The sequence below is a fragment of the Taudactylus pleione genome, unplaced genomic scaffold, assembly GCF_031769625.1.
Source record: "Taudactylus pleione unplaced genomic scaffold, aTauple2 ptg000172l, whole genome shotgun sequence".
NCBI lineage: Eukaryota > Metazoa > Chordata > Amphibia > Anura > Myobatrachidae > Taudactylus > Taudactylus pleione.
The window spans coordinates 2,581,075-2,601,791 of record NW_028284574.1 but is presented as its reverse complement, the minus strand read 5'-3'; the positions used below and the strand labels follow the sequence as shown (position 1 = coordinate 2,601,791).

Sequence of the window (20,717 nt, the reverse complement as noted above, 5' to 3'; positions counted from 1 at the left end):
AGGATTGTGTGAGTGTCAATTGGTTGAACTACTAAAAGTAGTCTTCTTCCTGGTCTCCTCCTGGGATGAAGGTCCACTCATAGCAACAGCAGCAGTAGGTGTAACACTCAAGGATCCTTCTGAGAAACAACGGATAGGAGAGGGGTCAGTCCTTATGATATTGGATGCAGGACTACTTCGATCAGGAATGAGGATGATTATGATGTTGGTGGTGGAGATTGCAGGGGCTTGGATCCAGATAGAAGGGAGCAGCTAGGTGACACTGGACTGATTGTTCGTTTTTTTTTGTCCCCAAAGTTTCAATACCTTTGCCAATTTGATGAGTGTGCTGCAAAGTGACGTAACAGGGAGGAGGTTCCAAGATGGTTAAGGCCCTTACCTCTGCTCACTGTTACATGGCAACGGTTACAAATGGATTGGCAAAAGTTGTCCGGATTTGGGTGGAAATGATTCCACACATGAGATGTGGATTTTTTGGTCCTTTGCCTAGGCATGCCAACAATGGGATTTTTCCCACCATGGACAACAACTGTTGCCTGATTTACAGTTTCTCTTTCGTCCACTAGGGGACACTGGAGGTTGCTTACGCTGGGGTATAGAGGCGTGGATAACTGGAGCCGGCACTTTCAATAATTCAGAAGTGTGAAGCTCCTCCCCCTCTATGCCCCATCAGCCCTCAGTTTAGAAAATGTGCCTACTAGGAGCTGGTCACATTATGCTGTGCTCCAGCAATACATGATTTTTATTTTACATTTAGGTTTTAATTTTGTTTTTTTTAAGCATCTTTTAACACTATATTATGTACCCTTCGCCACCTCTCTAAAGGTGGGGTCCGGGTACCTGGTGCCCTGTTCTTAGTAGAACAGAAAGGAGTGCGCAGCGCTTATTACAAAAGCACTGACAGCTCCTTATCGCCACAGCACAACTCTAACAAGAAGAGTGTGCTGCAGCTGTGAGAGATCATCAGTGAGGGTGTTCCTTACCTGTCCTCCTTATGGAGAAACAGGCATGATGAATGGATCTGAGTATATGAGTACCCTGATCCCCAGCACCGCTCTGACCAACAACCAGGGTGTGTGTCAACCCGACTACTGCGCTGATGATCCTACCTTCGGGGAACGCAGGGAGTATGGCTGCGCATTCCCCGCTACGACTCTCCCCTCCCACCCGCCGCCTGACCGCCCGCCCGCTGCCCAGTGACATAGCGCTGCTTCAGGCGGGGGCAGACAAAAGGGAAACAGCCGGAGAAGCTGTCCTCAGTCCCTGCTCGCCGCTAAGAGCTGCAGAGGGACGGCGGGGGCGCATAGCGGGACTGACAGTGAATGAGCTCCTCCGTTAGACGGGGGCAGCCATTTTGGATATTTGATAAGGACGGGGGCGGAGCCTACACAGCGCGGAAAGCTCAGGCACAGAGCTATTACAAACAGCATGCCTGCCATATTTTGCTCTTAATGCCTGCATTCTCTCCCTCCTGAAGGCAGAGTGCAGCTGTAAGGCTACAGAAGACTGGACTCCTGCACATCTGTAATCCTACTACATCCCTGGTACAGACTGTGACTGGGGTGTAAGTGCAGGGAGTCTAATCTGTGGGAAGGTAGTGGGGTGTATCTCCTCCTGTGTCCCAGACCAGCCTTCTGTCTCAGATCTGTTCAGTTCTGATTAATGTGTGTCATTCTGAATGACTATGTGTATCAATGTCAAACTGAATAAAGGCTTCTCAAAAGCTGTTTGCTGTTCTAAGGGTAACAAGCATCCGAGTTATGTGATGCTTGTATACCACGATTACTAACTCGCCTCCATAGCCGCTGACATGGTAGGAGTTATGACGGACATAACGTCACAGTTAGCAGAGGCACGCAGGTCTCATCCTCCCTGGGTGGCTGGGTTACCCAAGTCTCTAGACACCATGATACAGGTTATGGGTATAGCGGTGTCTGCACCCTCCAATTCACACCATTTACAGGAGAAGCCCATGTGGCTTAGTGGGTTAGACGCTGATCTCACTATTGGCAGTGATGGCGGAACCCCTGGTTCAAATCTCCTGAAGGCCTTCCCTTTAACGGTACTCCTCAGGAGTTAGAGTCCGCCTCTCCCGGGGTGGAATCTCTCATTTTGGCAGTCAGAAATATCGTCAATTTAACTGAGGATATAATTCCTGCGTCCCAGGAGTGTGAATTATTTCATGAACACTGCTGTTTTTCCGTTTATCACAGCAGCTTTCAGTGGCCGGGAAACAGCCAGATAAGCGGTTCAAAATTCCATGTCTGTTTCCATCTAGCTATCCTTTTCCATCATCCACGCTGGAAAAGTGGGAAACACCTCCTCCTGTAGATGCGTTTACCTCCCGTCTCTAAGAAAACAGCACTTCTAGTACCGGGAGCTACTGTACTAAAAGACACTTTGGATCGTAAGTGGAAGATGACGCTAACATCTATCTATACTGCAGTGGGAGCTCAACTTAGACCTACCCTTGTTACCACCTGGGTTAACAAGGCTGTGGTTTGCTGAGCTGACCAGTGGATCACAGGATTGGACTCGGGTCCTTCCAGAGCAGAATTACGCCTACTAGCGGAATACAGTTGTGAGTCTGCAGTTTACCTGGGAGAAGCTTCTAAGAGTCGCATATCTGCGTTTGCTATTTCGGGTCTGATTGCGCCCTTGGCAAGCGAACGCAATATCCAAGATTGCGGTTCTCCATTCATTAGTGACTTGCTTTTTAACCTGAAATTGGACGAATGAATATCTAGGGCCACGGGGGTAAGTCTTTTTTTCCTCCCGTCTACTGCTCAGGCTCCCAGAAGATCTTACACTGAACCTTCGTTTCTTTTCTTTCGTGCACCACATTCCTTTTGTGGTAGAGCCAGAGGTGATCCCAAGCCTAAAACCAGTTGTAAAACAGGTGGCATGACGGTCTTCCGTCCCACCTGGGGTTCCCTGCGGTGGGAGCCTGCTTGCAGAAATTTCAAATCTCTTCAGAACCGTGGAGACTAATTTCCCTGGGGTACTGAATAAACTTCGAAGTCCCCCCTCCACCTCGGTCCTTTACTACAAGTCTGCCTATACCTGCAGACAAGGCCAGGGATCTACAGGAGGTTATCCAGTCTCTAATAGTATCATCGGTGCTAGGTCCGGAGCGTCAACGACGTATGGGGTTTTACTCAAACCTGTTTGTAGAGCCCAGACTGGATGGTTCGGTCAGGCACATCTTAAACCTCAAATCCTTAAACCTATATCTGAAGATGTATCGTTTCAAAAGGGATCTCTGCAGTCTGTTATTGCGAGCTTGGAACCAGGGGAGTTCCTATTATCCCTGGATATCAAGGATGCCTATCTCCAGTTTCCAATTTGAAAACCGCATCAAGCCTTCCTGCGGTTTACTATACTGTAGGCCCACTACCAATTTTGAGCGTTGCCATTAGGGTTATCCTCTGCTCACTGCATATTCACATGTCAGTCATGATTGCTCTTCTTCGGTCATTGGGAGTGAACATAGGGCCTGATTCAGAGCCGTTCGCTATTTGCGGTCGTTCGTTCAAAAACAAGGGGTGGCTATTCAAATGATCCGTTCGCAAATTGCAGTCTGTTCACACCTCTAAGTCTGAACGAGCGAGCAAAACATACGCTTGTTTTTTGGTTAAAAACGCCCCCTGGCCGCTCGCACCATACGTCATGTCCGCTATTTATTAGATTAATCGAGTACATCGACCAGCGTATGAACTGCTCGCTATTCTTGTGGTTGGTTTTTGCTACCTCAATCTTGCGAGCAGTTCTGGCTATAAAATAACCCAGTGACGTGGTCAATGACGCTGCTGTATTAATTATGCACACCCATAAAACGCCCGTTTTGACCTTTAAGCACGCCTGCGTTCGGATCTCCACTCCCCATTTTCAAGCACCTTCCCCTGTTACCACCCACATACGCCTCATTCTGTCACTCAAAATAGCAGGCATTCGCTATATTGCGAGCACATGAATTTCGGCCGCACTGACTGGTTCGCGCATGCGTATAACGATCCGTACGCATGCGCAGATGTGCGAACATCGCTCGGAACGAGCGTACTGCCGCTAGCGTGTGGCTCTGAATGAGGGCCATAATCTCTTATTTGAACGACCTATTACTCAAGGCTCCATCGGTAACCTTCTCTCAGACCAGGCCTTACTGACATATCATACTCTAATCCAGTGTTGGCTAACCTTGACACTCCAGCTGTTATGGAACTACATAACCCAGCATGTACTGCTACAGTTTTGCTATTAGAGCATGCTAAAACTGTGGCAGGGCATGCTGGGATATATAGTTCCACAACAGCTGGAGTGTCAAGGTTAGCCAACACTGCTCTAATCCAACACGGTTGGATAATCAACTTCAAGAAATCAAATCTCATTCTGTCCCAGAAACTCCTATTTCTGGGCATGATCCTGGATACAGCATCACAAGACAAAGCCCAGGATATCCGTTTGTTAGTTCAGCGGGTCCTCACACCAAGCAAAGTGTCCCTACTTCTTTGTCTGTGTCTCTTGGGGAAGATGGTAGCTGCTTTTGAGGCACTACAGTTCGGACGGTTCCACTCAACAGTGTTTCAGCTGGACCTGCTGTCACTGTGGGTCAGGGTCTCATCTGCTTCTACATAGACAGATCCGTCTGAACCCGGCTACCAGAGTGGCTATCCCCTGGTGGACACAATCCAAATATCCTAAGTGTGGGACTGCATCATTGTAACAACAGATGTCAGCCTTTGAGGATGGGGAGCAGTAGTCCTCAATCATCACTTTGAGGGTCGATGGTCACCTCTGGAACAGAAGTGGCCCATAAATGTGTTGGAACTCAGAGCGATTTACAATGCTCCGATAGACGCGACAGAGTTTCTAAGGTCTTGTCAGGTAAGAGTGCAACAGATAACGCGACGGCCGTCACTTACATCAACCGACAGGGCGGGACTCGAAGTCGCATGGCCATGCGAGAAGTGACTCCGATTCTCCGGTGGGCCAAAAATCAGCAGATTACCTAAGTTGCTAAAACATCCATCCCTGGGAATGGAAGCTTCAGCCATACGTGTTCAGCGCACTGATTCATCGATGTGGGTGTCCTCAGGTGGACCGCATGGCGTCACGATTGAATCATCAGCTCCCAGTATACGTGTCAAGAACTCGGGATCCGCAAGCACAGGCAGTCGACGCTCTGACAGTTCCTTGGATCTACAACTTCGTTTACCTTCTCAGAAGAATTAAATAGGAGTTGGCCTCTGTCATTCTCGTGGTTCCAAACTGGCCTCGGAGAGGTTGGTTCTTGGACCTTCGGTCCCTATTGGTAGATGATCTGTGGCCCCTTCCTTGGCGGCCGGATCTTCTACAGCAGGGTCCTTGCGTCCACCCCAACTTAGCGCAGCTGCGTTTAACGGGGCGGCGCTTGAAACCAGTATCTTGTAAAGATATCCCAGACTCTGTTGCTCCCACCATGCTGCGCGCCAGGAAGCCAGTTTCGGCTGCGCATTATCGTATCTATCATTATTATGTCTTGTGGTGTTCCAGTCGGGGTCTTCCGTCTAGGACTTTTCATTTGTCCCGGTTTCTGTTTTTTTCTTCAGACGGGATTGGATTCAGGCCTTCGCCTTGGAATGGTAAAGGTGCAGGTCTCTGCCCTTTCCATTTTCTTTCAACGCAAATTGGTCCTCATTCCTAAGGTGCAGACGTTTTCTTCAGGGGGTCTTACGTATGCAGCCTCCTTTTGTACCTCCGGTAGCTTCTTGGGGCTTGAACTTAGTGCTTCTGTTCCTTCAGTCGCTCATGTTCGAACCTTTGAAACAGGTTGATCTTAAGTACCTGTCTTGGAAGACTGTCATCCTTCTGGCTCTAGCTTCGGCTCGTAGAGTCTCGGAATTGGGTGCTCTATCCTATAAGCCACCTTACCTTGTGTTTCATGCTGATAGGGTGGAACTCCAGACGGTATCCGCTTTCCTTCCCAAGGTTGTGTAGTCTTTCCATATCAACCAGCCTATTGTGGTTCCGTCATTGGTGGCGGACTCGGGTGATTCTTCTACCGTGGCTGTGGATAGAGCTCTCCAGTTATGTTGCCAGGACAGCGTCCATCCGTAAGTCGGAGTCGTTTTTTTGGCCTCTATGATGCTATTTGGAGGGGTTGGCCAGTATCTAGGCAGATGCTGGCATATTGGCTTAGGCTGACTATTCATCAGGCTTATGTTAGTGTTGCCGTCGGCCTCCTTCATCCATTTCGGCTCATTCCACATGTTCTGTGGGTGCGTCATTGGCGGTTGGTAGGGGTGCCTCCTCGTCACAATTGTGCCTGGCGGCCAATTGGTCTTCTGTTCACACGTTTGTAAAATTGTACAGATCTGACATGTTTGCTGCTTCAGCATCATGTTTCGGCCGCCTTGTTCTGCAGGTGCCGCACAGCGCTCTCGCCCATGGGGAAAACTTTGGGACGTCCCCAGCGTAAGCAACCTCCAGTGTCTCCTAGTGGATGAAAGAGAAAATGGGATTTTGTTACTTACCGGTAAATCCTTTTCTCTGATTCCACAGGGGACACTGGACGCCCACCTTAGCGCTCTTAGCCTGCCTGTTCGGTTTGTTCCGTATGTTGTATGTTTTGATTTATTGTGTGTTTTTCTCTCCCTTTTACTCTTTGTTCTCCATCTCCTCTCGGTCTTCATTTTCTAAACTGAGGGCTGATGGGGCATAGAGGGGGAGGAGCTTCACACTTCTGAATTATTGAAAGTGCCAGCTCCAGTTATCCACGCCTCTATACCCCAGTGTAAGCAACCTCCAGTGTCCCCTGTGGAATCGGAGAAAAGGATTTACCTGTAAGTACCAAAATCCCATTTTTTGCATCAACATCCTCATCAACCTTGTTGTTATCGCCAACTACCTAAATATCCTCCTCGTGCAATTCCACAGAAGCATCCTCGATTTCTACGTCAGCATGTTGACTTGTGCTGCTCATCCCCACATTTGCAGAGGGGCACACAAATGGTGAAAGGAGGATACTCTTCAAGTACAGTATTAGAAAGGTCAGGCTCACACATGGCAACCGCGGACACACTTTTGGACTCTCCTCCAGGATTTGTGATTTTTCGGAGCGCACACAGTTGGTTCCAGTATCTTACTCGTCTTAACAATTTTAATGTTTTATGTACCTCTCCTATAACCAGAGGGGCTTAAATCGTCACTAGAACCACCAGTCATAAATAATAAAGGCCAAGGCCTTATCGTTTCCTTGCCACTTCATGTAGTGAATGGCATATTGCCAATGTTTTGTTTCTCTAAAGCTGACTTAGCTTTAGATTTTTTTTTTTTTTTTGCTTTAACAGGGTAAAAGTATATTTTATTTTTATTTTTTTAGCCTGACTATTTGGCCTGACTTAAGCCCTGGTACACCGGCCTTCATAGATGACGTTGACTGCCTTGCATCGTCATCGTGACTGCTGCCGGCAGCTACAAGACTGGTATGTGGATCCTGCTGTCATGTGACTGTCCTGTCATGTGACTATCATGCGGCTACCTACAGCAACCAACCACGCACACAAAATTGTTTTTATTTTCATGCTGGTAGTCACTCTAGGTCCGACAGCAGGCAGGGTGTCGGACCTAGAGGTAGGGCAATTATGCTCACGCCCGAATAGGGGGCGTGGCCAAAGAAAAGACTTGTCTTTATGGGCGCGTCCCCTTTTCGTCACTCCATGGGGCATGCCCGGCACTTACGGACATGCCGGGGAGCCCCCAAGCGCCGCGGTCAGTGAATGCATGCGCCCGGCTTCCATTCACCGGCGGTGACTGCTGCGCCACCGTTTTGACCACCTGCGGGACACTGTGAACCACGGGTGGAGACAACCCGCAGGCTGTCTCAGCGGGGTGCCGCGCTGGAGGGCAGGGTACTTCCTGCCCTTCAGAAATAGGGCAGGGCACGGCGCCCCGCTAAAACAGCCTAGCGGAAACACTACAATGGTGGTGTGGCTAACACGCACACACAACATTTTTATATTTTTACACTGGGGGTGAAGAAGAGAACCCATGATGGACCGAGTACCCCCTGGACAACACAGCAGAACAGCCAGCCAGCCCCTATGGACAGGACAACAGCCAGCCAGCCCCTATGGACAGGACAACAGCCAGCCAGCCCCTATGGACAGGACAACCTATTATGCACAACAGCAGCGCAGCACAGCTCCCAGCACAACCTCACAAATCACAATTATGCACAACAGCAGCACAGCTCCCCTCCCTTTTCACTCTCCACAGCCGGAATGAAAAATGGCAGCGATCGCGAGACCTTTATAAAATCCAAAACCTGCGTGAATCCGACAGCGGGATGATGACGTTTTGCCTCGTTTTGAGTCAGGCAGAAAAACCCGAGCAGACTCTGATCTACCTTGTATCTGCTAACTTCGGGTGGGTTCGGTTCTCAGGGAACCGAACCCGCTCATCTCTACTTAGAACGTACCATCACTGCAGTGAATGTATTGCATTAAATGCTTTATATGAACATAGCCTAATTGGTGCTTGGAAGAGATTGTTGTTTATATCATGTAAATATTCGCTATTAATACACAGCGATTTCCCTTTCAGAATTAAAGATTTTTATATCCCTGCTAACCTCTTGGTGAAACTCCTAACTGGAATAGATATATACTAGATCCAAAGCAATCATGCAAATGTATTCATGTTCCAATATCTAATGTGCCTTAATTATTTGGACATGCAAAAGGTTAGGGAACACTGAACACTTGGCAGGCAAGGGCATTCATATTGAACAATGAGCCACTCATTCGGTGTAATACTGCTACAAGCAGTGTTGTCTTGTCAAAGCAGCTCAACTTACTATAAACGTCTGTGTTTACTGTTGGATTGTTCGTTAGAGGGGGTCAATGATTTGTAGGGGCATATTCAGTTAATTGCGAGGTCCCTGGTAGCCTCGTGATTTTCATCTGCACACAGTTCTATCATTCATGGCTTGTTGAAGCCCTCAAAAGGCAGAAAATGAAAATGCCATGTCAGAAACGTCATAACACACGTGAAAGTGATAAATAGCTGTTTTTTAGTTTTCGGGATTGGTAGCTGAAGGCACTGTGTTCACCATGTGCAAAACATTACAAGTACAGGACGTATGCTTCAATAATTACTGCTGCAGATAGAGCGGTATATTAAGTGATTTAGATATGGCACCAGTATTTATTGAAATATAGTAAACCTTTTCTAATGATTTTCTGTAACAGAAGAGCTATTGCAGCATTCATGGGACTCTATTCAATTGACTGCAAATTAAATAGAGCGGGGAGAGAGCTCCCGGTGCTATTCAATACTGCACACAGTTAGGTCGGAGAATGCCCGTTCTCCCACCCCTCGCGCCTTAAACAGGGTGTTTGGTTGCGAGAACGGGCTATCTCCCACTAAACTTCCCGGCGCGATGCTGTTCTGGCGCTAAGGGCGGAAAACAGCATCGCGCCTGTACTTTTGTCGGATTTCTGTCTTAACAGCGTGCTGAATTGAATAGCTACGGGAGCTCTCTCCCGGTGCTATTTGATTTGCGGTCAATTGAATTGAGCCCATGGAATAGTATGTATATCAATTCATCCTCTACTAGACGATATGTCCGGCGGATCGGAGCGACATATCTGGCACATTGTCCAGTGTGTACCCTCTATGTCGCTGATGATGCGCCCACACTCGCGTTGTCAGCGACATCCTCCATCAGGGCCTACATGCAGGTCCGACGGGGATATCGTTAACTAGGGCCATGTTGCTGAATGCAGCATGGCCAACGCTACCAGCATCGGCAAGTGTGTATGCACTTGCCGATGCTGGCTCCCCCGCCGGGTCCCATCGCTGAAGATGTTGGGCACACTAGACAGGGCATGGATCTCTAGATAGACAATAAATAGGTCGACCACAGTAGTTAGACAGGGTTTGTAGATCGACATACCGTATATCGATAGTAACATTAGCTAGACTGTAATATAGTTGAACGTGACAATAGATGTAATATATCGAATATCTAAGAGAGACTGGTATATAAGGTCGACAATACTTAGATTGACAACTAATAGTTAGACGATGTAAAGTCCGACAGGAACAATTGATTGACGCGTCCTAGATCAAAACTAAATAGGTCTACAGTTAATAGATCGACAATAAAACAGGTAGATCATTAATAGATCGACACATAAACGATCGACACGTTACAGTTAGACAATACAAAAAGGTATACATCCTAGACGCTGCCCTGCTACTAGTGCACCCACCGCCGCTAATTTCAACCATGGTGCTACAGTCCCAGCTAGCCTTTTCAACCCTGCAAGCACTGCTGGCAATGCAAGCCCCAACATCCACCCTGCAGTCCTTGTCCTGAATTGCTGACACCCCCATGCTTTGCAGTGCACCCCTTCATCAACCCCTTCCCCTGTGCTCCCAGCTATTCCTGGACCTGGGTGCATCTTGACCCCAGCAATAACAACCCGTCTAGGTTAAGACGCTGCCCCGCTACTAGCGCATCCCCCGCCGCTAATTTCAACCGTGGTACTACCGGTCCCAGCCAGCCCTTTCATCCCTGCAAGCACTGCTGGCATTGCAAGCCCCTACATCTACCCTGCATCCTTTGTCCCAAATTGCTGGGCATCCCCATTATCTGCATTGGACCCCTTCATCAACCCACCCTCCCCTGTGCTCACCGCTATTCCTGGACACCTTGACCTGGACTTCAAACGCTGTTTGAAGCCAGGTTAGAACCAGGGATTTAACCCATTTCCCCTGCTGCACTGACCCGGGAATATCCCAGGTCGACTCCGTTCACACTGCACATGGGTGTCATCACCAAGCACCGGAAACTCCAGCTCTCCCCTGAACGCCAGATTAGAGCGGACCGGCGACCAGGGGAAGGGGTCCTTCCTGGTGTCCTTTTCAGGAGGCTATCTGATGTCAGTTGTCAATGTGGAGACGGGCAGGGAGGTATTACAGCCTCTCCATATGAAGCGGGGATGGGGTAAACACCGGAACGGTCCGAACCATACAGGGAGGCTGTAATTTCTCACCATGCTGTAAACTGGTCCCGGGTCGGATGACCCGAGTTACCCGTTTACACTGAGCCTGACCTGGATTTTACCCATGTAAAACCCTGTTCGAGACTCCTAAAGAAATGCCCGGAAAAATAGACCCGGGATTTTTTCCTAGGAGTTTTTTTCCACTGGGCCGTGACCCAGGTTGACACAGCAAAAACCAAGGTTTGTGCGGCAGTGGAAAAGGGGTATTAGTGTATTCTGAGCTGTTTTATTAGTACTCACATTTGTATCTGCATCTGTAGAAGAGACTGCAGCCTCTGCTGTAATAGTTTATAAGAATAAATTATTGGTGTAGTCAATATGCAGGTAAATAGAATTTTTTTTTTTTTTTTTTAACCTTGTGAGTACCAAAAAAAACACTCTTGTTGCAATGCAATTTTGAATAAGTTATAATGTGTGTTAAAAAAAAATAAATAAATTACTTTCATCCTGAAATACTGCAGGAAACGTGCCATCTGGTGGCTGAATCAAGATGTTTCTAGTAAAACTAGTTGTTGGTATTGTAAAAAAGAAAAAGTATACAACTGCTACAAGGAAGGAGGCACAGAATGTGCAGCAGTCTCTTTTGGAATAAGAAACATTTAAACAACAAAATATAGCACATTGAATTAGAATTTTGTTTAGTGCATGCTAGCAAAACTCACCCAGTTAGTGTCATGGATTAAAAGTTTGAAAGTAGGTTCTAGTTGTTTACAGAAAGTCAGACAGCATAACTGCAGTACATTGAATGCTAAATGGTATAGTGCAACATGTGAGAGGAGGTCAGTGACCAACCAATGGGCCGTATTTAATTAGCAGCGAAAACCACAGGTTTTTTTCGTCATTGGCGAAAACGGCAACAGGCGAAAGAAAACTGGAGAAGTTTTCTCCATCCCAGACCAGAAGAGAAAAAATGCAAAATCCCTATTTTTGCCTAAAAATGTGGTTATTTCTTTCAGAACCCTTTGGACACCCACCCCCCACCCCCTAATGATAAATTACTGAAAAAAATAAAAAATTAAGTTACGTACTATGGCAAAAGAAAATAAATCCTTGAAAAAAGATAGAAAGCTATTTTTTTCCCAGAAGTTACTGTTCCATGTAAATTGGGGTACGTTAAAAGTATATTTTCGTGTCATAAAAAAGCAATTTTAAAAACAGCCTGCTGCGACCTTGTGCGATGTTTAAAACACTTGAGGCATCCATACCGCCCCTGAAAAATCAGACCCAATACTTTAAAACCATTTTCAACAATTTTTTTTTTGTTTTTTTTTCCCACCCATTTTTTGTGCAGTCGTTTTATTTTCCGTAATTTATTATTAGGGTGGGTGTTTTAGCCAAAAATATGGATTTTGCATTTTTTTTTTCTCCTGGTCAGGGATGGAGAAAACTTGTCTCCCTGTTTCTTTTTTTTTTTTGGCGAAAAACATTTGTACATTGTCAAGTACTGACAATGTAATACAATAAAATGAGTAGGTATAAAAGTGATGTCCTTAAAGTGGTAATATGGTATTCATCTGCACCGTATGGACCGTTCAATTACAGATGGAAGATCTACTCTATTTTCTCATATATGTGTATATGTATGTGTGTGTGTGTGTATGTATATGTATATATATGTATATATATATATATATATATATATATATATATATATATACACATATTTATTTATTTTTTATTATAGGAAAACCATAGTGTGATACTGTAGAACAGGGATGGGGAACCTCAGGCCCATGGAATAATTTGGTCTGGCCCTCTGAGCTTTTGTCTGCTAGCCTCATTTGGCTAGCAGGGTGCCTAGAAAGGCACCCTGCAGCCAGAATCTATGCTTCAATGCCGACCTGGAGCGTCCTTAGGACACGTCAGACAGTCATACCATTGCCCTTCCAGCTCCCCGAAGCATCCTCTGGGCATTGCTGTAATCAGACGATTATGGCCCCGCCCCTGTGTGATGTCACATGGAGGGGCTTGGCCTGATATGTTTTATATATCAAAATGGTCCTCGGCAGAAAAAAGGTTTCCCACCCCTGCTGTAGAAGGTTCCACAAAGGGCCGGATTCAATTAGCCGAGAAAAGCTGCTGTTTTGAGAAGTTTTCGCAGGTGCAACTTTTTGCACAAAACTGCGTATTGTGCAATCCTATTGCCGGAGTTTTCGCACATGCAAATTCTCCATAGACAAAAAACAACGAAAAGTTTTCACCATCTCAGAGCAGGTGAAAAGTTGTGCAAAATCCATATTTTTGGTTAAAAATTTCCCATCAATTTGGGGTGACAAAATTAAGTGTTTTGTAAAATGGATTGAAAGTAGTGCGTCTGGTATTTTGGGGAGCTATATGGATGGGACTTGTTAAACATTGCAGAAGGCTGCACCTAAATTTTCTAAAAGTGCACTTTTTGGACTCAAAAATATACTTGCACCCATTTTAATGTACCCCTTATTTAACTGCAGCATTTATTTTGGCCCCCAATATAGCTTTTTATAATTTTTCCACTGTTCTACAAATATGCATATATCAGCAATTTGACACAATTTAAGAACCACAAATACTTTTATTAGGGCCACTAATACACTTCTAAACTGATTTCAAATGTCAACTAGCCTTTTTATGGGGTACAGACAGATTTCCCAAAAATGTGCTGTACTTTTCGCAGGTTACTCCACAAATGGTTTTCAAGTGAATGCGTATTTTTTATGTAATAGTATGAAAAAATGGAGTGCACATAAACAAAAGATGAGAAAATATTGCACCAAAACACGCAAAGTGTGCAAAAACTTCTCCGATGTTAAGCAGCTTTTGCTTTTTCGCATCTAATTAAATTCCACCCTAAAGGTGCGAGTCAATCGTGGCACGTGTCCCCTCCTGGGAGTCTATGCCAATAGTTGCCCAACGGAGCAATTGTTTCACTGTTTGAGCACCCACTAGCATTTACCGCGCCCATAAGCATCGGGTTTAGTCATGCATAGCGGCTAAACCCGTCTAAAGTAGAGGTTTGGTCGCCCAAACCACCGTCTGGGCGCCAAAAAATGGGTTTTTAGACACAATTCTTCTCGCACATCAGCAGGCTGCAAGAAGAAATGTGTCCCCCCGCAGCTTTAGGCGTCCAAACGGAGCAATAATTGAATTGCTCCGTCTGGCGCCTATTCGTATAGACGCTCAGCAGGGGGAGCGCAACCCATAAGTGTCCTACTTTATCTATAATAGTTGCAGGGTGTGGTACACACAGATACCTGGGCCCTACACCACACCCGGGTCCAGGGGGGCTGCATACCCTGCACCCATGTTTAATACTTACCTTTCCGGAGTACCGCGTTGGCGCTGCGGGTGAAGCGCAAATGGAAAAGATTGAAACAATGCCAGACTCTACCCCTCCACAGAGAGAAGGGGGCCCATAAGGGGTAGTCGCCACTCCTGCACTCACCTAGGGTTGTTATGTTAGGTCGACATAATAGAATGTTGACCTATGTTTCCTGGTGGCCACGCAATCACTTAACTGGTTCCCCAGCCGCCTTTTCCTGGTCCCGGCAGTCGTGTGGCTCAGTGGCATTCTATTGAGCATTTTCTCCCTAACCTCAACCCCCCCCCCCCCCCACCTTAGAGACTATCCCTCACTGCAGCCCCTAACCATCGGCATTTCCAGAATGTCGACGTTTCACATGGCGAAATATTAGTGTCATCATTATGAATGTCGATATCACTGTCAACCATGTGTCCGGATTCCCATCTAAAATAGGTGTGAGCCAGGTGTTGAAAGGTTTTTTTAGCTTTTCTGTGTGAATAACTATATATGGAATGAGGTTTAGTATCCAATAGTTCTTTTCCTGGATTCATGTAACACCTAAAAGAGAGCAAATGGAAGTGTAATTTCATCCCTCCAAATGTGTGAACATGAAAATGATTGTCCTCACCTATATATTATGATCCATCAATGGGGGCGATTCAGTTCAGCGTGAGGTGAATGGCGTAGAGAAATTAAGATGTCATGAGCCAAGGACAAGATTGAGAATAATAGGGACTGTAGTATTGAGCATTATTTAGCCTAATGCAGAGATATATCTCTGATATCTCCAGCGTTAGGCTTTTGTTAAATAGCCCTGATACTAGGTCAGGCGAATATTACAGTTTACACATTATTTTTAGGTTAACTGGGCCTGATACATTGGCCCTTAAATACATGACGATGTATATTGTTTTTTGTTTTCATTTGGTTTCCCTAAGATGTTGTACATTTCATTATTTAGAGTTAGGTCTTATTACTATTGCAATAGGGGTAGTTTATTCATGTGCAAAGACTAAACATATAGATGTTGTCATGGGGGGAAAAATGCTAATTTGTATGAACAAAACAACCCTATCTAGGCACTCCCATGGGCTGTGGTTACTTAGCAACTCTGATTCTAACTACAGTATGTGCTTTAGTATTCATTCTTACTATGCACACAGCTATTTGTAGCTTTCTATGCTTCTTGAAGAAAACAAATGGAAAATGATTTACTTCTCTTTCTACGAATGTTTATAAAAACATTGCTTGCCGTTATTCTGTAAAGAGAACCGTTTCTATTAATATGAGCATGATTTCCTAGATAGTTTGTTTTATCAAGGAGCAATAATGTATTAGTATGATGCTCCTTCAAAAAATATGCTGGCAATTAAATCTGCTTCTAAATCAACAGATGGTAAAATGTCGGATAAATGTAAATTGTGTGTTCTTAATGGGCATGGTTTTTAGTGGCCTTACAAGAAGCCATTGATTGCATGCGGTGGCTGGACATTGACAAAGTCCAAATGGAGGACAAAACCTATTGCTGGGAGGGCCTTCCATGTTCCCTTGGAACGCTGATGTTTCTCATCCGCTGGTGAAAGCAATCAGGTTTTTTTCCACAGTGTTTGGGTTCTGAGACTCATTTGAAGCAGTTGTTTCCATTAATAAAACATTTTTGCCTTTATAGTGCCACACCACTGCCGCTTGACCTGAAGGCATGGTGACCTTTTCCACATGGCCGCAATTACTGTACAGTTTGGCCACACAACTAATCTGTCCCCCATTATTTTTTACTTACACTGGAGCCTGTCACTGCAGTCGGAAGATAACTACACACAGGATTTTCTAAAGTTCAAAACAATTATCCCATAGATTCATTATTGGTCACTTCACTCATTTCAGGACCATTTGCCTGATATCACCTGGAATATTGGAGCAATGTGTGGCCAATGTCAATAAGCAGTCATCTGTTAAAATAAAAAAATATTTAGCACTGTTAAACAACTTTTTATACTGGTCTATTTATTAATATGCAACAATACTCTTTGAAAGAGCCATCTACAATAGAAATAAAAGTATGGTTGTAAAATATGCCTCCTCTATAATATGAAGGAGGCGATTCAATACGAAGTGCGGGCACGATGCCGTTACGGCACGCCCAGCACTCGCGATCAGCGCTGAAGCACTACTTTATGTGGATTTCTGCTTGCACCTCAGGAGGTCGCAAGCAGAAATCCACGATAAGTGCAGCCTCGGGGCTGGTCACAGTAAGTAAATGAATAGCTCCCAGGCACTTAGCCTGGGAAATAAATTCCCCTGTTACAGTTTCAGTTATGTATTCCTCACCACATAGATAACTCTATTTTTATGTATGGACACCTACTGCAGAAGGAGTAGAGTCCAACAGTAGAGAGGTTTAATATATCTATATGTGGCCAATAGGTTCTGTATGTATAGAGATTATCGCTAGCCTGTCTTGTTCTATTTTATTATACACATTTATTGTATTGTACTATATTGTGTATTATTCAATAAGTGTGATATCTTTTGTAATAAATGTATTTATTTTTATTAAGCGCTCTTTGTATATCAGTTGATCTATATACTGAGTTTTTTAAAACTATTTATATTCATTTATTCACTTGATTTTGATATTTTCAGTTCGGGGTAATCAGAATTAACCCCCTTCTTAGGAGCTGCTTTATCTGATGCGAGATCAAGCATTTAATTATTTTATTGATTGTTTATTTCTATGTGGCTTGCGCCTCAATATGTATGTATGTGTGTGTGTGTGTATGTATATGTATATATATAATGTACACACACACACACACACACACACACACACACACAGTCAGGTGCATAAATATTGGGACATTGACAGAATTTTCATATTTTGTGCTCTATTCACCACCACAATGGATTTGAAAAGAAACAAACAAGATGTGCTTTAACTGCAGACTTTCAGATTTAATTTGAGAATAATTACATCCAAATCAAGTGAACGGTGTAGGAATTACAACGGTTTCTATATGTGCCTCCCACTTCTTAAGGGGCCAAAAGTAATGGGACAAACTAAACAATCCTAAATCTAACTTTCACTTTTTAATATTTTGGTGCAAATCCTTTGCAGGCAATTACAGCCTGAAGTCTGGAACACATAGACATCACCAAACGCTGGGTTTCATCCCTGGTGATGCTCTGCCAGGCCTCTACTGCAAATGTCTTCAGTTCCTGCTTGTTCTTGGAGCATTTTCCCTTCAGTTTTGTCTTCATCAAGTGAAATGCATGCTCAATCGGATTCAGGTCAGGGGATTGATTTGGCCATTGCATAACATTCCACTTTTTAGCCTTAAAAAACTCTTTGGTTGCTCTTGCAGTATGCTTTGGGTCATTGTCCATCTGCACTGTGAAGTGCCGTCCAATGAGTTCTGGAGCATTTGACTGAATATGAGCATATAATATTGCCCGAAACACTTCAGATTTCATTGTGCTGCTTTTGTCAGCAGTCACATCATTAATAAATACAAGGGAACCAGTTCCATTGGCAGCCATACATGCCCACGCCATGACACTGCCACCACCATGCTTCACTGATGAGATGGTATGTTTTGGATCATGAGCAGTTCCTTTCCTTCTCTTCTCTTCCCATAACTCTGGTACAAATTGATCTTTGTCTCATCTGTCCATAGGATGTTGTTCCAGAACTGTAATGGCTTTTTTTTAGATGTTTGGCAAACTCTAATCTGGTCTTCCTGTTTTTGTGGCTTACCAATGGTTTACATCTTGTGGTGAACCCTCTATATTCACTCTTGTGAAGTCTTCTCTTGATTGTTGACTTTGACACATATACACCTACCTCCTGGAGAGTGTTCTTGATTTGGCCAACTGTTGTGCAGGGGTTTTTCTTCACCAGGGAAATAATTCTTCTGTCATCCACCACAGTTGTTTTCCACGTTCTTCCGGTGCTGAGCTCTCCGGTGCGTTCTTTCTTTTTAAGAATGTTCCAAACAGTTGATTTGGCAACACCTAATGTTTTTGCTATCTCTCTGATGGGTTTGTTTTGATTTTTCAGCCCAATGATGGCTTGCTTCACTGATGGTGACAGCTCTTTGGATCTCATATTGAGAGTTGACAGCAACTGATTCCAAATGCAAATGTCACACCTAGAATCAAGTCCTGACCTTTTACCTGTTTAATTGATAATGAAATAATGAGGGAATAGCCCACACCTGTCCATGAAATAGCTTTTGAGTTGATAGTCCCATTACTTTTGGCCCCTTAAAAAGTGGGAGGCACTTATAGAAACCGTTGTAATTCCTACACCGTTCACCTGATTTGGATGTAATTACCCTCAAATTAAATCTGAAAGTCTGCAGTTAGAGCACATCTTGTTAGTGTCATTTCAAAGCCATTGTGGTGGTGAATAGAGGGCAAAATATGAAAATTCTGTCAATGTCCCAATATTTATGCACCTGACTGTGTATGTATGTATACGTGTGTGTATATGTATGTGTATATATATATATATATATATATATATATATATATATGAGAGAGATATTAATAAATGAACTTTGAAAATGATTGCAGAATTAAAATTGTAATATACAACCTATAAGTTGGAAGTTTTATTGCAAATGAATCCTTATAGTATAAGGAACATAAATATTTTTGCTCCCTGAAAGCTGCTAAGAGTCTGATATTGATTGCCGTGTTTACTACATTTTGGCACATTTCAAAAGCTCTAGTTTGTGACCAGCCTTTTCCTGTGTTTTTTTGCAGGTGCGTATTGCAGCAAAATTCATCACTCATGCGCCCCCAGGAGAATTCAACGAGGTCTTTAATGGTGAGTAAACACAGGTCAGACTGCTGTGAAAATTATTTTCATCTTGTATCCATGACCCATTTCCACTGATAGGCTTCAACGTCGACTTACTTGATATAAACACAAACTGGAGAAATGCCATACTGTATATAGTGTTTACTCTAGGTCCGGCTCCAAGCAGGGTGCCGGACCTACACGAGCCTGAAAAGGGGACGTGCCTTTGACTCGTCCCCTCTTCGTCACTCTTGGGGGTGTGCCCGGCACTTAAGGACGTCAGCCCCCAAGAGCTGCGCCCGGCATCAATTCACTGGCAATGACCGCTGCACCGCCATTTTCCCCACCCGCAGGACACTGGGGCCCGTGTGAGGGGGCAGAAACCGCTGGCTGTTTCAGCGGGGCGCTGCGCTGGAGGGCAGGGTGCTTTCTGCTCTGTAGAAATATGGCAGGGTGCGGCAACCCACTGCAACAGCCTAGCGGGAACGCTACATATAGTCTTCAGTGTCAAAAGATGACAAAAGGTTTTTTGAATTTTATGTAAATTAGCTTTGTTAAGCGGCTTCTCTCTTTCCAAGTGCTGGGCGTGCTGCAGATAGGATGCATACAGCACTTGCGAGCAGCCTGAAAGTTCTACTTTAAGCGGATTTCTGATTGCACCTGAGGAGTGCAGCCTCAGGGCTGGTTGCCCAAAACAATTGTACAGCTCCTGGTCACTACTGACTGGAGCGATAAATAATTCGCCCCCATGGAGTCAAACAGAATATAGAGCACACACACACACTTTGCCTGTATTTATTTCTATAGCCCAATTATTTCAGTGTAGGTTCTACTATAATGAAGCTGGAAAAACTCAGTAACACAGTTTTGACCTGTTTGTAAACACGTTTGCACACAGAGCATATGAAATGTCTAGCGTTTGCACTTGGTTTTCACTTTTTTTTACGCAGTACCAATTGGAAATGGCCCCAAGGCAAGTTACATGTCATTTTAAAATATAAATCTTCATATGCTGTCATTAGGCACAATATAATTACAATTTCTAATGTGGCTTGTTAAACATTCTGTTACAGATGTTCGGCTACTGCTTAACAATGACAATGTGCTCAGGGAGGGAGCAGCACAGTAAGTCTCTATACTTATTTCTGATTGTCCATTTGGAAATGAAAGTTACTCTGTATGTAAAATTTGTATTGTGCAAATTGCTGTAGTGAAAGGATGTGTCTGTATGCCTGTTAATGGGTTCTAGAACTCTTAGGGGCCTATAACATAATTTGTGCGTAACTATTGTGACAAATGTAAAGTTTCACAAAAATATAGAGAGAAATTAATTTCCGGGGGGGGGAGGAATCAGGATTTGCTCTTTCTTCAAGAGGTGTGTTATGTAGGGTATCTTACATACAATACACAGATAAGATAGACAGAAGGTAAAATAGAACAGTCCAACTTCATTAGTCACACATATTTTTGCAAATACATTTTGAAGCTTGCTTTTGCATGGCTGTTAAGTTAATCTTATTAAACTTTTATGTTTAAAAATGTTAACATATACTGTAATATGACATTTCAAATAGCATAAAAATGT

At 44.3% G+C, this 20,717-nt stretch overlaps 1 protein-coding gene and 1 non-coding gene across 2 annotated transcripts in view; both read left to right on the top strand.

Moving 5' to 3' along the window:
* The window catches only part of CAPZA1 (capping actin protein of muscle Z-line subunit alpha 1), a 65,343-nt gene that overhangs the window by 21,029 nt on the left and 23,597 nt on the right, over positions 1–20,717 (top strand). Inside the window, exons 2-3 of the mRNA XM_088475418.1 lie at positions 19,096–19,159; positions 20,206–20,257. Of these exons, the coding sequence (XP_088331544.1) occupies positions 19,096–19,159; positions 20,206–20,257 (116 nt within the window). The remainder of the gene's footprint in view (positions 1–19,095; positions 19,160–20,205; positions 20,258–20,717) is intronic.
* Positions 961–1,089, top strand: LOC148521226 (U8 small nucleolar RNA). Its single transcript, XR_015878858.1, has one exon. It is a non-coding gene; the product is annotated as a U8 small nucleolar RNA (small nucleolar RNA).